Below are 21,186 nucleotides of genomic sequence, written 5' to 3' on the forward strand. Positions count from 1 at the left end.
TTAGAGAGGATGTGGCATAGCAGAGAGAAGGACGCGGCATAGCAGAGAGAAGGACGCGGCATAGCAGAGAGAAGGACGCGGCATAGCAGAGAGAAGGATGTGGCATAGCAGAGAGAAAGGTAGCCCCAAAGCCAGCAAGACCTTTGGCTTGGAAACCAGCTCCTACCATATGTGGGCTGTGTGACCCTGGGCAACCAATTTAACCTTTCACTGATCTGGGCAACTCTCTCTAATTGTAAGTTGTAGAGAAGGGGACAGAGGTTTGATATTGGGAGAGGGAGCTTCCAGCCCTGGAAATTAGTTCCTCATACCAATAAAATCGCAGGGTCAGTCTTTATCTCCAGTCCCCTAATAGTGCCAACACAAGACCTTGTTGTTCAGTCATTTACTGCTCTTCACGGCCCCATGGACCATTGCACGCCAGGCCTTTCTATCCTCCACTATCTCTCAGTCTGTCCAAGTTTCTGTTTGTTGTTTCCAAGACACTTTCTGTCCGTATCCTCCTCTGCTGTCCCCTTCTCCTTTTGCCATCAAACCTTCCTAACATCAGGATCTTTTCCCACGAGTCCTCTCTTGTCATTATGTGGCCAAAATATTTAAGTTTCAGCTTCAGTATTTGACCTTCCAAAAAATAATCTGAACTTTTTTTAAGTATTGACTGGTTTGATCTCCTTGCTGTCCAAGGAACTTCCAAGCACCACTATTTGAAAGCATTAGTCCTGCAGCATTCGGCTTTGCTTATAATCTAACTCTCGCAGCTGTCTGTGCATTGCTACCGGAAAAACAAAGCACATAGATCTTTGTCAGCAAGCTGATGTGTCTGTTTTTAGCATACTGTCCATATTTGCCATAGCTTTTCTTCCGAGGAGCAAGCATGTTTTAATTTCATGGCTGCAGTCACAATCTGCAGTGATCTTTGAATCCAAGAATATAAAACCTGACACTGCTTCCATTTCTTTACCTTCTATTTACCAGAAAGTGACAGGACCAGTTCCCATGGTCTTAGTTTTGTTAATATGAAGCTTCAAGCCAGCTTTTATACTTTCCTCTTTCATCCTCATCAAGAAGCTTCTTCATTCTTCTTCACTTTCTACCATCAGAGTGGTAGCATCTCCATATATGAGATTGCTTATATTTCTTCTGGCAACCTTAATTCCAGCTTTTGATTCATCCAGCCTGGCATTTCTCATGATGTGCTCTGCATATAAGTTAAATAAAGTGACAATGTACAGCTTTGTCATACTCCTTTCCCAATCTTAAATCATTCAGATATTCCATGTTCTGTTCCAACTGTTGCTTCTTGGCCTGCATCCAGGTTCCTCAGGAGATAAGTAATATGAACTGGTACTCCCATCCCTTTGAGAACTTGCCACATTTTGGTGAAATCCACACAGTCAGTGGCTTTAGGGTCATAACTGAAGCAGAAGAGGATGTTTGTGTTTCTCCCTTGCTTTCTCCATAATCCAGCAAGTGTTGGCAATTTCATCTCTAGTTCCACTGCCTCTTTGAAAACCAGCCTGCACTTCTAGTCATTCTTAGTTCACATATTGCTGAAACATAGCTTGCAGAATGCTAATCAGAGTCTTGCTGGCATGTGAAATGAGTGCAGTAGTTTGGCAATTTGAACATTCTTTGGCCTTGCTCATCTTTAGAGTTGAGCCGCTGTTGAGTTTTCCACATTTGTTGCAATATTGAGTAGAGCACTTTAACCACATCATATTTGAATGGCTCATCTGGAGTTCCATCACCTCAGCTAACTGCATTTGTTAGTAATGCTTCCTAAGGCCCTGACTTTATTCTCCAGAATGTCTGGCTCTGGATCTGTGACGTTAAGGTCTTCCTTGTATAGTTTTTCTGTATATTCTTCCTATCTCTTGTAAGCTTTAATAACAGAAGTACAAAAACTTACAAAGAACATCATTTGAAAGTTTCATCATTTAAACTTCTCTGGCCACCTCTTCTTAATATCTTTTACTTCTTTGAAGTCCCTACCATTTTTGTCTTTTATTGTGCCCATTTTTGAGTGAAAAGTTCCTTTGCTAACTATAATTTTCTTGAAGTGACCTCTTATCTTTCCCATTCTATTGCTTTCTTCTATTTTTTTGCATTGCTCATAAGAAAACCTTATTTTTCCTTGCTAATTCTCCAGAATTTTGCATTCAGGTGGGTATATCTTTCCCTTCCTCCTTTACCTTTTGCTTTCCTTCTTTCCTCAGGTATTTGTAAAGCCTCATCAGAAAGGCATTTTTTGCTCCTCTTTTTCTTTGAAGTGTTTTCTGTTGCTGTCTCCTATACAGTATTATGAACCTCTGTCCATAGTTCTTCAGGCACTCCATCTACCAGATATAATCCCTAAGATGTATCCATCACTTTTGCTTCATATTCCTAATGGAATAGGTCTTCCGTATGCTGATTGATTGTCTTTTTTACTTTCTTCAATTTAAGTCCGAATTTTGTAATAAGAAGCTCATGATCTCAGCCACAATCAGCTCCAGATCTTGTTTTGACTGACTATATGGAGCTTGTCCACCTTTGGCTGCAAAAATATGTAATCAGTCTGATTTCCCTGTTGACCATCTGGTGATGTCCATGTTGCCTTTTAGGCTGTTGAAAGAGTATTTGCTATGACCAGTAAATTATATTGACAAAACTCTATTAGTCTTTGTCATTCTTTATTTTATACTCTAAGGCCAACCTTGCTTGTTATTCTAATTATCCTATTTCCTACTTTAGCATTCCAATCCCCTATGATGAATGTGATATCTTTTTTTTGGTGTTATTTGTAGAAGATGTTGTAGGTCTTCATAGAGTTGATCAACTTTGACCTCTTCAACATCAGTGGTTGGAACATAGGTGTGTATTACTGTGATGTTGAATGGTTTGCCTTGAATTTGATACTGCTTTTCTCACCCTTTTATTGACTATGAAGTCTATTCCATTTCTTTTAAAGGATTCTTGACCACAGTAGTATATATAATGGTCACCTAAATTACATTCACCTATTCCTTTCCATTTTCAGTTTACTGGCATCCATAATATCAGTATTTAATCTATCTCCTGTTTGACCACATCTAGCTTACCTTGGTTCATAGATTTCACATTCCAGGTTCCTATGCAATTTGGCCTTTATAGCTTTGGGCTTTCCTTTCATCACCAGACACTTCTATAACTGAGCTTCCTTCTGACTTTGGCTCAGCTACTTCATTCTTTTTAGAACTACTGGTAGATGTTTTCTGCTCTTCTGCAGTAGTGTGTTGGACACCTTTGGACTTAAGGGGCTTATCTTCCAGTGGTATATATTTTATCATTTTAATACTACCCATGGGTTTTGTTTTGTTTTGACAAAGATACTAGAGTGGTTTGCTGTTTCCTTCTTAGTGATCCGTTGTCAGAACTCTCCACTATGACCTGCCCATGTTGGGTAGCTATGGCATAGCTCATAGTTTCATTGAGCTAGGCAAGCCCCAAGGCAGTAATCCAAGAGGAGAATAGAGACCTTGTGTGATCATTATGAGATGAAATGCAATAACATGTAAAAGTCCACCACCACCACTATATACATCTAGAATGCAAGGGTGAGGTTTTCTACCCATATCCTAATTAATGTCATTTCAGAAGACCCAAATAGCTTAGTTCAAATCAATCAATCCAAAGTGTTAATCCTTAGAGAGCTTTGATCTTTGGACAAAGAGAGATGACACTCCCTAGGGAAATATCTTGTGATGGACTGAAAGATTCAGTCCGTCTCTGGACCTATATGTAAAATGACAAACCAATTCACAGTCTCACAGTGCAATGACTGGCTAGTTTAGTGGTTGAGGGCTTCGGGTAAACCCCTGATTGGGAAATGCATGTAAGGATGAGAGCTCTCTTTTTTCCTCCCTTCTCCTTATCTCTCTCTTCTTTTCTCCTCCTTCAACCCCCTTTTTGTCTCTCCATCCGCTCACTCTTCCCTCCCTCCCTATCTGTATTTGTCCCCTACCCTTTTCCCCATTTCTTTTTCTATCACCCCCCCCAAAAAAGTGGCTGCTAGAGTAATACCAGCCATTGACAAAAGAAGTATGTCCATCTGGATATAGAAAACCAGTCACCAAAGAAAGGCAACTTTAGGGAGTGATATCTCTCATAGCATAGATACATGCTGTGGACTCAGTAGTGGCATGCACATTCCAGCAGAGAATTATACTTTGGTGAACTTCATGCATACACTGAAGGGATGCAAGGACTTCCTATAACCAGGAGCTGCAAGTTTGAGTTTACCTTTTTGCACCACCCAGCCCCCTTTATTTTTTTGTCTATGACCCACTACCTTTGTATTCTAAGTTTAAGCTTATTCACTTCAACAGTGCTCTGCATGGAATTTTTTTTCTTTCCTTATTTCGTATTTAAGTTTGTTTCTCTTTTCTTTTCTTATTTTGTCTTTAAGTTTAATTTTTTTAAAAAATATGAAAAAAAGAATGCTCTACATGCACAGGGAGAGCGTTTCTCTAGTTTTTATTTTTTTTTTGTTTTTGTTTTTTTAATGGAGGGCATTTTTAGATAACTGTTCTTGCTGTCATTTATTAGTAAGGATTCTTTTCTAAAAGCTGATTGAAGAATGGTTGGCTGATTGATAATGGGGGAGGGGTGGAGCATAGTAGAGGGGGGTCATGACCCTTCACTGTTATCCCTAGAACCCTGAGTACAGAAGTAGTCAGGTATCCTCTGAGAATCATAAGTATAGCTGGTAGTGGGACTTGGGGAAGTAGCTCTGGGAAAGTATATACAGGATGAGACACATTAGTTCTCATCATACACTTTGGGAACACCTCATTTAATTGCTGGCATGTTCTCTAAATCTACAAATCTAAGAAATTATAGAAATTTTTGAAAAGTAATTTTTCCAAACATTTATTTATTATGCATGCATAAGAGCCTCAGTGCTATAAAAATTCCAAGCTTCATTTTCAGAAAATGAATATGTATTTGGCCAAGATTTCATTTTCAAAATACTGCAATTGCTTTTTTTATTATCGTGAATTTTACACATCTACCTCTTTTCTGAAGTTTCAAATCTCATACTCATAGCTACTGAACTTCCATAACTATACTTTCAGTCTAATTGCATCTACATTCCAAAGGGTAATGGAAAGAAGAAGTTTAATTATTTAAAATCACTGTAATTTATAATTAGTTGTGAGGAATGGTTCTCTTAAGAAAATGTTAACGTAATTGCGGATGATAATTCACATTTAGTGGGAAAAGCAAGTGTTATATGATACATTTACTTGAACAAGGATTTTTTTCTTATGCCAAGGTTCTTTCTAATAGGCACAACAGTCTTCTATTAGTTTTTATATAGAAAATATTCTTCAAAATGTCATGTAAATGTAGTATTTTGAATGTTTATGGATAACATTAAGTAATTGAATTTCTTAGTTTTTTTTCAGCTAAGTGAATATTTCGTATTATTTGTGATTATTTTGATTATTTCATTTAGATTTCATCTTCCAACCAATATCTTATTATTTTGAGTTTATTAAAATCCCTAAAAATTCATGCTCTCTAACTTTAGCTGGTTTTTCAGTGTTTAAAAAAAAACTTTGATTTTTAACTATTGACTCCTCTAAATCTTAATCTGATAGTATAGATCGTTCCTATATTCTTTTAAAGACTGTACCAGTGTAGCAAAAACTCTGCAATGACACGTCAAGTTGGAGAGACTTCACTGATGGGTGGAAGGAAAGACTAGGTGTCTTTTATCCAAGGATCATTTTAGTTATCTTCAGACAGATTTTTCAATGGAGGATTACCACTAGTTGGTGAATTTTCAGCCACAACAATTTGTAGAGACCATTTTCTAAGAAACAGAAGAGCTTTGACTTTCATCCATTGAAGAAACAGACACAGAAGAATGATAGATCCTTGAAGGATTCACCTCTCTATCCCAAGGGTTCTTAACCTGGGATCTGTAAACTTGTTTTCAAAGACATTTTGACAACTGTAATTCTATATAATTGGTTTACATTGTAATCCTATGGATTGTATGAATTTAGCAACTTTCTACCCATGATTTTCAGAATAAAGTTGTTAAATGCACACAGTCCGTAGAATTACAAAATAAACCAGTTATATAGAATTTTAGCAACTGTCAGTGGGGTTTATAACACTCAAAAAAAGGTTAAGTACTCTTGCCCTCTCAAGGGTAATTAAAACACCTCTCAAGGTAATTAAAACCCTCTTCCCTTCTCCTCAAGCCACAAACCCCACCTCTGCATATTTGTAATCTCTACATAGCTTCCAAAGTGATTTTCCTAAATTGAAGAACTGGCCGTTGCCAGTCCTTCCTTCCCACCATCCCAACCGCAACCCCAATGATCCATAATATCAAATATAAACTTAGTTTGGTATTTAGATCTCTTCACAGCCTGGCCTCTTCCTGTGTCTCTGATTTTCTGATGCATTTCCACACACTCTACAGATCCGCCATCATGTCATTCTTGCTGTTCTTCTAACATATGTCATATTTGTGTCTTAACACTACTCACCTTCTTCACCTTATTTTGTAATATTTGGTTTATTCAAGAGACCCAAATGCCACTTTCTGCAGGAGTCCTTCCTTCCTCCCCTCACTTAATAGTGACTTCTCCTTTAAGAATACTGCCCATCGACCTTAACCCCGCGCCTGGCGTTGTATCCACAGTTGCTAACTGCGTGGGGCCGGGAGCTTTTTCTCGAGATGTGGTTCGAAATTCTGCCGGGCCTGGCCGTTATGGGTGTATGCCTGACGATCCCGGGAATTAGCACCGCTCTCATCCAGAAGTACAGCAATGGGGGCAAGGAAAAGAGAATTGCCCGTAATCGATACCAGTGGGCTCTATTGGAAAGGGACAGGAGGATCTCTGGATTCTATCGTCATTAGGAGGCTAAGGGGTTGGAGAACATAATCGAAGATATTTAAGTGGCTGCATGTTGCTCATCTTCCTGATTGCAGAGCATGTATACAAGATGTCATCTGGTGCACATTAAAGAAAACGACTACCAAAAAAAAAAGAATACTGCCCATCTAGCATGTTGGTATCCTGTATGTAATATGTCTCTACATGCATGTGTTATCTGACCCATTAGAATATAAGTTCCCTAAGATCAAGAACTACTTCTGCTTTTGTATTTGTATTTCTAACATTTAGCCCAATGCCTGGCATGTAGCAAATCCTTATTAATTGATTTCTAAATTAAACTGCCTCTTATTTTTCATAGAAGTAGATCCATAAGGTGAAAATAAAACTTGCAAGTCATCTAGCTTAACACCTTAATTTGATAAATGAGGAAACTGGCTTCCGGAGATAAACATCTACTTAATAGTAGAGCTGGGACTCAATGTCAAGCTTCTCTCTTTCAGGTAAAAGGCTCTTTCCACTACATTTCTATGACTTCAGTTCATTTGATAACAAGGCCAGCCAACCTCACCTTCTTCTAGCAGATCTCTCTGCTCACATCTTGGTATCTTTTCTCAAAGCCTCTTACTTCAGATCAAGGTGTGGCCATCTTCTTTGCCAAGGATAACCCATGATGCTCAGCTGTTTGCTATTACTATGATGTTATTGTTAATACTTTCTCTTCCCCCTCCCCCCACCAAATGTAACTTAGCCAAACTTCCTCGGTTCTGATCTCAATCATTATCCATAGGCTATATTTACCCAACATGCATGTACTGTAGGACTAGCTAACGTAAAGGCTGTCTAGCTGGCTGCATGTCATAATCTTGAAAAAATGTGCATTTTCAGCAGCAGCCTCAAGCATTAATTAAGTGCCTACTGTGTGTCTTACACTGTGTGAGATGCCAGAAAAACAAAGAAATTCAAACGACAGTGCTGTGAGTACAAAGAACTCATGATGATAATATACTAATGCTACTAATAACAAATTGTGTTTATATAGTGTTTGAAGGTTTACAAAGCACTTTTCAAATGTCATCTCCTTTGATCCTTACAACAATTTTAGGAGGTAGGTGCAATTCTTATCCCCATTCTACAGATGAAGGCAGATTTAGTGAACTGCCCAAGGTAACACAGTAATTGCTGAAGGAAACAATTGAACTCAGGTCTTAATGAGGCTGGTGACACATTGGATAGAGCACCATGCCTAGAGTACTATCTTCTGTGCCACTTAGTTACCTCTAATGAGAGAGACAATATGCAAACTATGCACAAAATATATATTTATATGTGTGCATATGTTTACATGTATAATCAATATACATTAAAATCCACATAAATATATATAGTGTAAGTGGGACATAATCTTAGAGAGAAAACACTAGCCATGGGGAGGGAACAGTGTGGGGGGAACCAAGAAGGGTCTCTTGCAGAGGGTGAGAATCGAGCTAAGTTTTTAAGGGAGTGAAACTTCCTATGTCTGAATTTTGTGAATGAGGTTTTCAGGGGTTTTACAGGACTTGCTGCAATCAGTTCAACATCATCCAAATTAGGAAGAATTAAAATTACAAATAACCCAAAAGGAAATTGAAAGAAACATGGTGGCTACAAGTAAAGATCTTTATTTTACTGTCTGAAAAGCAAAAAGTGGAAAGCTAGGTGGTATTGTGGATAGAGTGGCAGGCCTGGAGTCAGAGATCTTCTTCCTGAGTTCAAATCCAGCCTCAGACTCTTACTGATTGTGTGACCCTGGGCAAGTCACTTCATCCTGTTTGTCTCAATTTCTTCATATGTAAAATGAGCTAGAAAAGGAAATGTCAAACCACTTCAGTATCTTTGCCAAGAAAACCCCAAATGGGGTCATGGAAAGTCGGACATGACTAAAACAACTGAACAACAACAAAAAGAAAGTGATGTAAAAAACATTTTGAGGGACTGAAAATGAATGGAGCTAGTCAATTCCGTGTAATGGGAAAACATGGGATTTGTACTCAGGGGACCCAGATCTGCTACCTAGAAGCTTTCTAAAGTTTAAAAGAAAGTAACTTCCCTTCCCTAGGCCTGTTTTTTCCTCTACAAATGAGGAAAGGGGGTGGAATATTTCAACTTTAAGGTTCGTTCCAGCATTACATTCTATGAGCATAGAAGTTATTTAGCAAGAAGGAGAAGCAACATAGGGACAACTCAGATAGTGTATTGATAATTCCACGAAAAAATGAGGTGAAGGCCTCCAGAACGGTCACTGGATCTTTTCTTTCAAAGGTTCTGAAGCTGGGATTCATGGATCAATTTCAAAGATCTGTGAATATGAATGGGAGAGAATTACATTTTTATTTTCATTAACCTCAATCTGAAATTTAACATTTCCTATAATTATAAACTTGTTTAGTTTATTTTTTTCTCTGAAGGCATTCATAGACTTTACCATATAGACCAATGGATTCATGACATACACTAACGTTTAAGAACACTTGTTCAATGAAAAAAGTTATGGAAAGTACATGGAAAAAAGAATCACATAAGGTGAAAAGGCATGACATAAGATCTGGAGAAATGGAGAGAATATCTTGGACCTTGGAAAGTAGTCCCATTTTTATAAACATAACTGCCTCCAATTTGAGGGTTCTTATAGATCCCAAATATTAAAAAGATCTCACCCACCCACTCTCATTTGAAATAGACTATGTAGACTTATGGATAATCCTGTAAATATGACTCTTTGCTCAACTTTTGCTTATCTGTGTTTCAACAATTCAGCTAGCAGCTGCTGTGGGGGTATAAAACCAACAACAACCAGCTCACAGAATGCTGCAACCCCAGGTCCTTTTGATCTGCTTTACTAAGGAAAGCAATGTTAAGGGGTTAACAATCTTACTTTAATCCAGCATACAAATATCATTCACTTAGTTCAGGGGAAAAAGCCAGCACCCTGAACTTCAGAGCAAATACAAACAAATTACAAACACACATTTATAAACAGACCAAATACAAGTCATAGTTACCAACATCTGAGTTCAGCCGGGAGCTCAACAACAGCTGGCTCAGAGTCATGCATCACTACTGCTGCAGCTCAGAGCTCCGAAAAAGAAAGCCAACCCCTGGTTTTATATATCTTGTTCAGGGTCAAAGGTGAATCACACATGTGACTCACCCACGTGACCTAAAATCATCACAAAAATGCGACTTAAACCCACGCGGTCTAAAAGCCTCTGATGTCACAAACATCACTCAAACCCATTTTGATTGCCAACACAATCTCTCACCCCCTTTAAGGTTCCTATGTTAAAGCTATGTCATATAATTTTATGTGAAAATTCAATTTTAACATGTAATTATCTCAATAGAAAGGAAGATACCATCATTTTCTACATTGTCAATAACATACTATGGTATTTTCAAAAAAATACATTTGGTCCTGGCAACATGTGGTTGATTCTCACTGAGGTACTCAAAATAATTATTTCCAATTATAAATAATGCTGACTGGTACCTTTGCAAGTAGGTAAATCAGTTTTCCTAAAAATGAAGGTTTCAGGAACATCAAGAAAAAACTAGAATTGTGTACATAAAAAGGAAATATTCTGTGCCAATTCTTTCCCAGAAAGGTCTATTTCTCTAAGGGATACATTTGTGTCTGGACAGATGGGAGAGTGGGTATAACTTACCAGGTTTGTGGAAGCACACTATGGCCCAAATGTATTCATTTATTCAATTTATTTCCCTTGGGAAAATAAAGCTTCCTTATCTTTCTATTAAGAAAAAGCTTATGAAGGGATATATTTTATAAACATTTTCTTGGCCAATATAGTGTGGTAAACAAATATACTTACTTTGCAAACAGATGTAGGCTCTTCCAGTGGAATCATACAACCCTCTCTAAGTAGTAGGGCATAATATACTTAAATAAATACAAAGTAAATAAGTACAAAACAAGGTTGATTGAATTGTTCCTCAGTACTTAGAATAACTCATTTGAGGTACACTATGACCTATGGCTGGAGTAACAGAGCATAAGCCTTGAAATCAGGAAGGTGTTTCTGGAGCATAATAGGTGTTTAATAAATACTTGTTTATTGCTTACTCAATTGGATTTAAGTTCTGCCTTTGACAAAGATATGATTGTGTAGCAGTTGTTTTTGCTTTCGGTTCTCTAGGGAACTCTAAAGTATTTAGTATCTAAATTGTTAGTATCTAAATCTAAAGTATCTAAAATTTTTAATCTGTATTGCTGGAGAGAGTTTCTACCATGGAAGTTCTAACACCACTGAAGTCATTACTGTGGATTAAAAATTAAAAAGTAATAATTGATTTTAGGAGAATGTTAATAAAATTGACACATATTACAAAATCCACTTCGTGCTCCTTATGCTTTGGTATTGGCAATGCAAAATAGTACAATAGACATTTCTTATTATAAAGAGGATAGGAAATGGACCTGTGAGCTCTTTATCCCTCACCCAATCCTAGTCAGCACATTTTCTGCAATGTATAATCTTAGAGAGTTCCTGGAGACACTTAAGTGACATAGTGGGTAAGTTGACTTGGAAAAAGGAAGACACAGGTTCAAATCTTCCTTTGGACATTTGTTAGCTGAGACTGATCAAGTCACCTAACCAGTCTGTGCCTCAGTTTCCTCATTTGTAAAATGAGAGTTGGACATGTGGCTTCTTAGATCCCTTCTGCCTCTAAATCTGTGATCCTGTTACTTCCCAAAGGTCACATAGCCAGTATCTTTCAGAGAGGGGAGTTAAACTCAGGTCCTCTTGGCTTCAAATTTAGTTGTCTATTCACTACTTTGACCTGTCCATCCTTGTAAAAGGTGGGTTTTGGAAAACAATACATCCAGCTTATTGGTTGACCAAGTTATAACATATTGTATTTTTCTTAAGCTCTGCATACAAGACATCTCCACATCCAAATCCATATATGGGAAGCAAAAAGTATTGAAAGTCAGGGTCTTTTTTGGAGTCAGGAAATTGGTACATAAGATAAAAGAGCCCAAAATCCTGTTTCTTGCCAATGACCACACTTCTCCACTCGTACTGCCTCTGAACCTCAGGATCGTTCTGAATTTTTTGCTCACGCTCATCTCCTGCTTTAGTTAATCGTCAAGTCTCATTTACTCTACCTCTGTCGTTCTCACATGCATTGTTCCCTCCTGTTCCAATCCCACCACCATGCCCCAACTTTAGTCTCTTATTAACCCCTTGCTTGGATTTTTTCCAATATGTCTTCTATCTGGCTTCTTTGCCTCCATTCACATTCATTCAAAACATTTTTCTTCAGATCTTTATCAGTGGAATCCTTTGAAGATTAAATAAAGAATTGCCATTACTTTCAGTGGGGGAATAGAGAGAGCAAGAGCCAAGAATCCTCAACCACCTGTAACAGTGATTGGAATAAGAACAGGCTTATTGTTCCTTACCCTCAATCCTTTATTGAATTTCTAGTGAATTAATTTATTTTATTTATTTTTACTTTATGAAATAAAATGAGCATTTTCATAACATAGTATGATAAATAGCACATGAAATTGCAGGTCTACTATGAACAGCTTGCTATTCCCTTTAAATGTACAAAAATTACAACATATATATGTGTGTGTATGTGTATATATATATATATATTTTTTTTAAATTTTTTCTTCCATCCCCCTCACCTGAGAGATGGACACCATTAGACACAAATTGGTGTACATATCTCTCTATCTATATATGTAAAATTGTTTTGCACATACTTCTATTTATCAGTTCTTTCTCTGAATGCAGATAGCATCATTTTTTTCATATGTCCTTTATAGTTAAATTGAGTGTAATAGAATAACTTATTCACTCAGTCATTTCTAAAACAATATTACTATCACTGAATACTTCATTACTTTTGCTGTAGTGAATTATTCTCCTTTGAAGCCTACGTATTGCCACACATCAGCCTTTGCTGCCCCCACACCAGAAACAGCAAGAGGACTGACTGTCTCTTGATCCTATAACAATCATTTTAAAATACAGGTGAAATGTGCCTTGCAAGATCTAAGCAAGGTACTATTAGCCACTTTGACAGCAAAGAAAGTGTTTTTTTCCCCAGTCGGTTTCATGGTGTCCTTCTCCATTACTTGTTTTTTCCTTTGAGAGAGGCTAGAGTTTGAGGATCTTATGATCCTTTGCTCAAGAAATGAGCAATTCTTTTAAATGCAGGAATTCTTAACTTTTTTGGTCATGTACCCCTTTAGCAGTCTACTGAAGCCTATATACTGCTTCTTGGAGAAATGCTTTTGAATAATTGAAGGAAATGCTAATATCAGTTGCAAGTTAGTAAAAAAAAATTTTAAGTATTTTTTCCACATTCAAGTTCACAGATGTTCTGAAATCTATGGAGTCTTTGGGGATCTATGGACTCGAAGTAAAGTCTGTTCCAAAATGAAGATGAGTAAGATCCATCCAAGTTCTTCCATATTTTAGTGAAGAGAGGGAAGAATTGCCTGGAATCTAAATCACCTGCGAAGGAATGTTGGGGCCAATCCATGGTGGCAGTGAACTCAAACTATCAATCCTTTTTTTTTTCCTCTAGAGGATCTGCTTTGTTACTTATTTAATTAATTGCATCATTAATCTATCTAAATGACAGGTGGCACATTAACAGAAAGTGACCATGAAGGGAACATTTCAGGAACTTATTTTAAGGCTTCAGAAGTTGAATGGGAATATGGAAATTTTACACAGGAGTAGCATGGTCTTGTTATCGTTATGAAATACTAATGTGGAAGAAATACCCCAAATCTAACATTTGCATACAGTAATTATTAATCAGGTCAATTCCATTTGAGTGCAATTTCCCAAAATGGATGTGGCTTGAAAAAGGTCCTTCGTGACTTTATTGCCAACGCCAAAGCTGAGGCACTGGCAAATCATGTTCTTTCCGTTCCCATCCAACACACCCACCCCTAGCATCTGCCGTAGCTCTAGCTGCCAGCATGATGGCAGGCTTGGGAAGGGAGCAGTCACAATGTGCTAACACTCTCTGCACTGGGGAGGACGATAGCAATTAGGAGAACCAGAGCCTCACTGGCTCATCAGGATTTTGTCAACTCCTATAAAGAGCAGAGCAAATGAGTGGAAGGAGCACACACATAGCAAATGTCCACATCTGTCTTTATTCCTACAGGAAAAAGTCAATTTGTGGCAGAGAGGTTTAAAGATCATTAAGTGACAAGTGGCCGTGTGAGAAGGGAATCATGATACAGTGGAACCCAGAGTACCGGGGTACAAATTCTGGCTGTATCAAATCTGACCCTTACTTGGCTTATTCACTCAAAGTCATTCTCGAAACAATATTGCTATTATATGTAAACTATCACTTTAGTGAAGTATTCTGCTTTGAATCCCACATATTGCCACACATCAGCCTTGGCTGCCACCATACCAGAAATAGCAAGAGAACTGTCTTTTCCTTCTGTAATAGTCATTTTAAAATACAGGTGAAATGTGCTTTTCAAGATATAAGCAAGGGTCCTATTGGCTGCTTTGATAGCAAGGGAGGTATTTTTTTTCCAGTCGGCTTCACAATGGAGAAGGACACCATTTCCTGTAGCAAAATATGTGATGGAGACAAATGGAAGGGAAAGGAGTAAGCATTTATAGAACATCTGCTGTGTGCCAGGCACTGTTCTAAGTCCTCAACAAATGACTTCTTTTATTCTAGTCTAAGGCTAGAGTAAAGCAGTACTCTGATCACAAGTATCATAAATATTATGGAATTCAGTAAAGTGTGCTGGCCCTACAAAGACACTACTCTCAGTAAAAATTACAGCCAGTATTTGTTGAATAATATAATTTTTGCAGCACAGTCATGCCATTTTACTATGCTGGGGATTGAAAGTGCATTCACAGAATCCTAGATCTGTAGTTGGGTGGGACCTCAGACCAGTCTTATGTAAGAGATGAGGAAGCTGAGGCCCAGGATAAGATTATAGATCACAAGACAGGGATATCTTATCCTCATAAGATCATAGATCTAAAGATAGAAAAGACATTTAGTCCAACCTCTTCATTTTATAGTTTTAAGAACCCAGGTTCTATAAGTAACTGTCACTAGGTCACCTTGTTATTGGTACAGGTGGGATTTAACCTAGGTCCTCCATTTCAGAATTTAGCAGATTTCATGCCACGTACCCCTATAACAATCGAATAAGATAATATTTGCAAAATGCTACATAAATGCTTGTTATTATTTTCAAAAGATTAAATTATTTTGTATTGTTCAAGACATCAGATCTAGGGCTAGGGTTGACCGTGCAAATTCACATCACTTCTGTAACTCCTTCATTTTTCATGGATAAGGTGATGGTTGGGTAGCACTAGGTGATGGCCAAGGCTCATCCCAGCTCATACCTCAGTGTGGTCTGGTGGAAAGTACATTGGATTTGGAGTCAGAGGCTGTGGCTTCAAATCCCAGACATGTTACTTAGCTTTGGTAATATTGAACAATCATTTAACCTTTCTAGACCTTAATTTCCTCATCCCTAAAATTAAGGTATTGGATTATATGGCCTTTGAGTCCCATTTCAGATCTAACTTTATAACCCTACTAATATTACTTATGATAAGCATTATAAATACACAATCACTTCATTTGGGAGAAGATTGAAAAATCTGAGATCAATCAATGAACATTTATTAAGCACCTACTAGGGTGCCAAGCATTGTTCTAAACTGGCACAAGAGGTCCACTTTGGCACTGAAACCTGAAAATGTCAGAGATTGGGAGGACTTTATTAGGCATGGCTGATCTGGGAAGGGTAGATTACAACTGTTAGGTTTTTATTTTAATTAATTACTGTTTGTAATTGATTGGTAAATTCAACTGTTTCTATAATTCTGGGCTCAGAGTGCTCTCAGTGCTTCTCTAAGTGTCACTGATCTGGGACAAAGCTCCCATTTAGACTGACTGAATTGTGGTCCTGATTATTACTAGATTATAAACTCCTTGAGGGTAAGGATATGACATAATTTACATTTGGATATTCCCCAGTGACTTGAAGAGTGTGTTCTACATAGTTGGATGAATGTTTGGATGGCTGAATAAAATTATAAGAAGGCAGATTTGGGATAAGTATAAAAGGACATCTGTGACAGTTAACTGTCAGAAAAAGAATGAAATTGCCTCTTGAGGTAATGACTTCTAAGTCATTAAACCTGTTTAAGCAAATTTTAAATGACTTAGCAGGGATGTTATAGAAAGGATTCTTTTGAAAGGCCCCTTGTATTTGATTAAGAAGGGATGGTTGGGAAACAAGAAATTCTGCACAAACTCATCACCACTCTAAGAAATTGTGGGCCAGTAGGAGGCAGCTGGGTAACTCAGTAGATAGAGCACTGTCCTGCAATCAGGAAGACCTGAGTGCAGTGTGACCCTGGGCAAGTCACTTAACCTCCATTTGCCTTAATCTGCTGGAGAAGTAAATGCTAAACCATTCCAGTATCTTTGCCAAGAAAACCCCATGGACAATATGGTCCATGGGGTGATAAAGTCTTGGATACAACTGAATGATAACAAATATCTTGCATATAACCAAAAGATAATATATCTCATTTATAAAGTATGTATTAATGATTTATTTTATTATTTTCTTGAAAACCCCTGGAAAAGAAAGATTAATAAGACAAAATAATAAAATAAATATTTACTAGGTACCTACCATGTTCCAGGAACTGTTCTAAGTACTGGGGATACAAACAACCACAGGAAAAGATAGTTACTGTCCTCAAGAAACTTAGAATCTAATTGAGGAAGACAACACAAAAAGTGAAAATCTGGGTGGAGGATGGGAAAGGTAACAGGTGTGGGGCCGTTATAATGGTGGAGTGAAACCAACCTTTGCAGCTGTTGGGAAAAGAGGAGTGGGCTGGGCTTTTGACCCATCTTTAAATGGGAGCTTCGAAAGGAGGATTGTTTTTGGTTTTTGGCTCCACCCTCCAGTCAGGGAAGCAAAGACAGCAGAGAGGCCTGATGAGGTTTGATTACCAAAGCTTATGTGTTCTCCCTGATGATAAATTCATCGGCTTATAGGAGCAGGGAGGATGATGATGACAGTTGGAGTCAAAATCAAGTGATGCAGGTGGTGGAAAATGATTGAAATAGCAAATGAGACTTGGGCTTATTGAACTTATTTTTTATTCTTAGAAAATGTTAACTCTAAATGAGAAAAGTTATATAAACCGCATATGGTAGAAACCATTATAAATAATTCCCTTTTCCCCTCCCCCATGTTTTCATTATTGAAAGCTGCAGGGCTTCATTCCTCACTAAAAATAGGTGCAAAGATATTCTGGTAGGAACATATGGATAAGGTTTTGTACTTACTTGCTCAGCAAATGCAGAGAGACATATTTGGTACTAATGGCCACTGTTTTGCTGTCCTTAGAATCACTCTTCACTTTTATACATTGGTAGAGGCTAATTCTAGTCTTACAAAATACCAAAGCTACAAGGGAATTAAGTCAGTTCCAATGGTGCTACTGAGTAAGCTCCTTGTGTCAGTAACTTGGTGAGTTGGTTTTTTTCCAGGTAGAGCCTATTAAAATGCTGTCTAAAATCCTAATGTAGAAGCATATAACTCCAGAGACAGATCGATAGAATAGATGGATAGATAGATATAGATCGATCAATCAATAGATAGATAGATAGATAGTTTACCCATCTGTAAAATTTCCTAGAGAAGGGAATGGTAAACATTCCAGTCTTCCGAGAAAACCCCAGATGGGGTCAGGAAGAATCTGACACTACTGAAAAACATCTCAGTAATAGCAATAGTGGTACTATTATTATCACTGATAGTAGAGGTCTAATATACTATTAGAATGAGTGATTAAAGGTTTGGAAACAAGGGAAAATTATTTTTGACGTTAAAATTCTCCAAGGTTTATCTTATTCCCTCTTACTTTCGACTCTGCCCCTAGGTGCGCCAGCCCAGATAAGGTGAGTTCTTACCTTATTTTAGCTTATAGCTCTATATGGTGCTGCTCCTCCTCCTCTTTCCCCCCTTCCAGTGTTGTCTTCCTTGTTAAATAGTAAGCTCCTTATGCACAAGAATGGCATTCTTTGTTTGTATTTATAGCACAGTACCTGGCACATAGCAAAATACTCTATCTTTTTTTAATCAATCTACCTACCACAGAATAAATCCAAACAGCGTAGATGAAAGAAAAAACCTTTTCTCACATTTCTGGATGACTTTTTCATTTTAAATTTAGAAACTCCTATTTATAACGTAATGCTGGAGTGAAAGTACTCCCTAGTATATGAAAATATTTTGCGTTTAAAAAATGAATATGTCCATAAAACATTGATTCAGGTCTTGCTCTCAAGCCTCATCCGGCCATGGAGGTGACCTTGGGCAAGCTGAAGACTGTGCCAACAGAACGTAGGCTTTGGCAGACACTACCTAGCTAAAGGGGTTTAGAGTATGGGCCCAGTGACACTTTGTGTGTCTGTCATTTGAGGACCAACCTAGCTAAATTCGGAAAGACTGGCCACCGGGAGGCTGGCCCCAGGGTGATAATAATTTTCTCAGCCACAGCAACTCATAATGACCATCTGTTTAGGTATAAAGGTGTGCTTTGTGTCACTGGAGGGAGCATCTACACCTCAATCACAGCTCCTTAAAATACTAAAATATGTATGATAATATGACGTATATATATATATGTAAATGCAGAAAATCTTACAGTCATGCTGTGGGGGTGTGTGTTTGGGGAGGTGGTGATCAATGGCCTTGTATATGCAATAAATAATTATATAATGGTTTTGTAACTTGACTTTGGGAGACAAATTTGCTTCTCTGTGTGATATAAGAATGTAACTATCTGGATTTATAAATCACTGTGTGACCTTGGACAAATCAGCTCTTTGACCCTCGTTTTCCTTATCAACAAAGTGATAAGGTTAACTAGATGACCTTTGAAGTTCCTTCTTATTCCCGAGCATTATAGTCAAACTCAAATAGAAATAGATCCCTGAAGGCTGTAGGTTGACTTAGAAACCCACAAATTAATGTTATCTATGTAGTATTGTGGCAGCTGGTGATGCATTGGATAGCATTGGGTTGGAATTAGGAAGACTCATTTTTATGAATTCAAATGAAGCTTCAGACACTTACTAGCTGTGTGACCCTGGGCAAGTTACTTCACCTTGGTTGCCTTAGTTCCTTATCTGCAAAATGGGCTGCAGAATGAAATGGCAAACCTCTTCAGTATCCTTGCCAAGAAGAGTCTAAATGAGGTCATGTAGAATCAGACAGGACTGAAATGACTCAACAGCAAGAACATATACTATCATAGTTTTATTTATTTTGTTAAATATTCCCCAATTAAATTTTAATCCAGATTAGGGAGTGTTAGGTGCTACATGTTTGGTGCCTTTACTTTACAGCTATGATCCAAAAATATTTCACCATTCTAGACTTCACCTTTCTCATCTACAAATAAAGGGGTTAGACTAAGGTTTCTTAATCTTTTTAATTGTGTGGACCTCTTTGGTAGCTCGGTGGAACCCTGGACCCTTTCTCAGAATAATGTATTTAAATGTGTAAAATAAAGTATATAAAATTACAAAGGAAACTAATTATATTAAAATACAGTCATCAAAATATTTTGTTAAAAAATACATGGTCCCCAGGTTAAGAATCCTTTGATTAGACAAAGGTGATTCATTCATTCCTCATGACGCAGTCCCTTAGAAACCCCAGTATCTCTTATATCTCAGTTCAAGCCATCTTTTAAATGAATCATTTCCCCATATCCCTTCAGCTGACAGGCCCCCCAGAAAATTACTTTATATGTATTTTTGTACATATTTTTTATTTCCTTTGTGTGTTTATGTTGTCTCCCCCAATAGAGGCTCTTTAAAGGCCAATTTCATTTTTTATCATTGTGTTTTTAGATGTAGGTGCTTAATAAATGTTTATTGGTCATCGTATTCATTGCTAAGGTGCCTTCTGGCTCTCCTAATCTTTCTCATCCAAAAAAATCATAGCCACTTTTGGGGCCTGATTATTCCTGCAGTTCCAAATCCAGCTAACTGTGCTGCGCACATTTTGTCATCTTATCCACAAGGATGATATGACAGACTCTGTCAAGTGTTTTTTGAAATCCAGATACAGTATGGAGTTGAAATTCCCCAATCTACTTGGCCAATGACCATATCAAATAAAAAACTTAATTTAGTCCAGTGTGATCCAATTATGATGAAACTATTTTTTCCTTGGAGATCATGACTTTCAATTCTAAGTGCTCACATACAACCCCTTAAATCATAATATTTCAACATCCCTCACCCCCGGAATCAAAGACAAGCTCATAGGCTAATATTAAGAAGAACCTACATTTTTTCCTTCTTATAAAAATTGAAGCCAAATAAAGAACACTGAGAACAGCGAAACAATCATACTCCAGGTTCTTTTGGCACTCTTGAGGTAGAATTCATTCTAGTTTTGATTACCGAAACTCATTGGAGACTACTTATTGTATTCTTCTTTCATTTGTTGTCTTTGCTTTCATCTCCTTTGCCTGCCTATTAATGAGTGATTGATAAATGAAGTTATTGTTCCATTACTTTTCTTCCCTATATGATTTTTTTTTTGTGTTCATGTTTCAGAATTTTATTTTGGGAAGCACTGAATACCTTTTGAGCCAGTCTCAGAGATTCTAGGCCATTGGATACTATCCATTGTCTGAACACTTTGAAATATGGTCTCCCAAATCTATATTGTGTAAGTCAGATTATACGCTTTCAGAGTAATCACAGCAGCAGCAATGGCAGTAGTCCTTGACTTTTCCCTTTCTGGAAGTCCAGGATCAAAAGACTACTTTGTTTCAAGGTTTCTATCATTTCTGTGTTTGCAAAGTTCCTCTTTACTCCTGGGACTATATGTATAGATAGAGATAGAGATAGAGATATATGAGATTTCCACTTTTTGAAGAATGAAATTATCATTCAGGCAAATTGTACAGGAGCCATAACAACAGAAATGATCAGTTGCTCTGCTGGTACTAAAGACAAAGCCCCTGTAGATGCCTGGATGGTGAAAAGTGCCCTCAACTATAGCTTATGCCAAGTGTTTGGGATTTGTTTCTAGAACATGCCACACATTTCCTCCTTCTGACCTGCTATATAATCATAATGTGATATTGCTTTTCTTTTCCTTTCTTGTGAGCCTTATGCACATAGTCTTTGCTTTCCCTCCCAGGTCGTTTATTTCCTTATAGTAGTATAT

At 37.5% G+C, this 21,186-nt stretch overlaps 2 protein-coding genes across 2 annotated transcripts in view; both read left to right on the plus strand.

The window, feature by feature from the left end:
• Nucleotides 1–21,186, plus strand: part of PPFIA2 (PTPRF interacting protein alpha 2) — a 420,320-nt gene that overhangs the window by 75,853 nt on the left and 323,281 nt on the right.
• LOC118850177 (NADH dehydrogenase [ubiquinone] 1 alpha subcomplex subunit 1-like) lies at nt 6,706–6,919 on the plus strand. The gene has a single exon (XM_036759389.1). The coding sequence runs from the start codon at nt 6,719–6,721 to the stop codon at nt 6,899–6,901; it is 183 nt and encodes a 60-aa protein (XP_036615284.1). The 5' UTR covers nt 6,706–6,718; the 3' UTR covers nt 6,902–6,919.

Source organism: Trichosurus vulpecula, chromosome 5, assembly GCF_011100635.1.
Source record: "Trichosurus vulpecula isolate mTriVul1 chromosome 5, mTriVul1.pri, whole genome shotgun sequence".
Lineage (NCBI taxonomy): Eukaryota > Metazoa > Chordata > Mammalia > Diprotodontia > Phalangeridae > Trichosurus > Trichosurus vulpecula.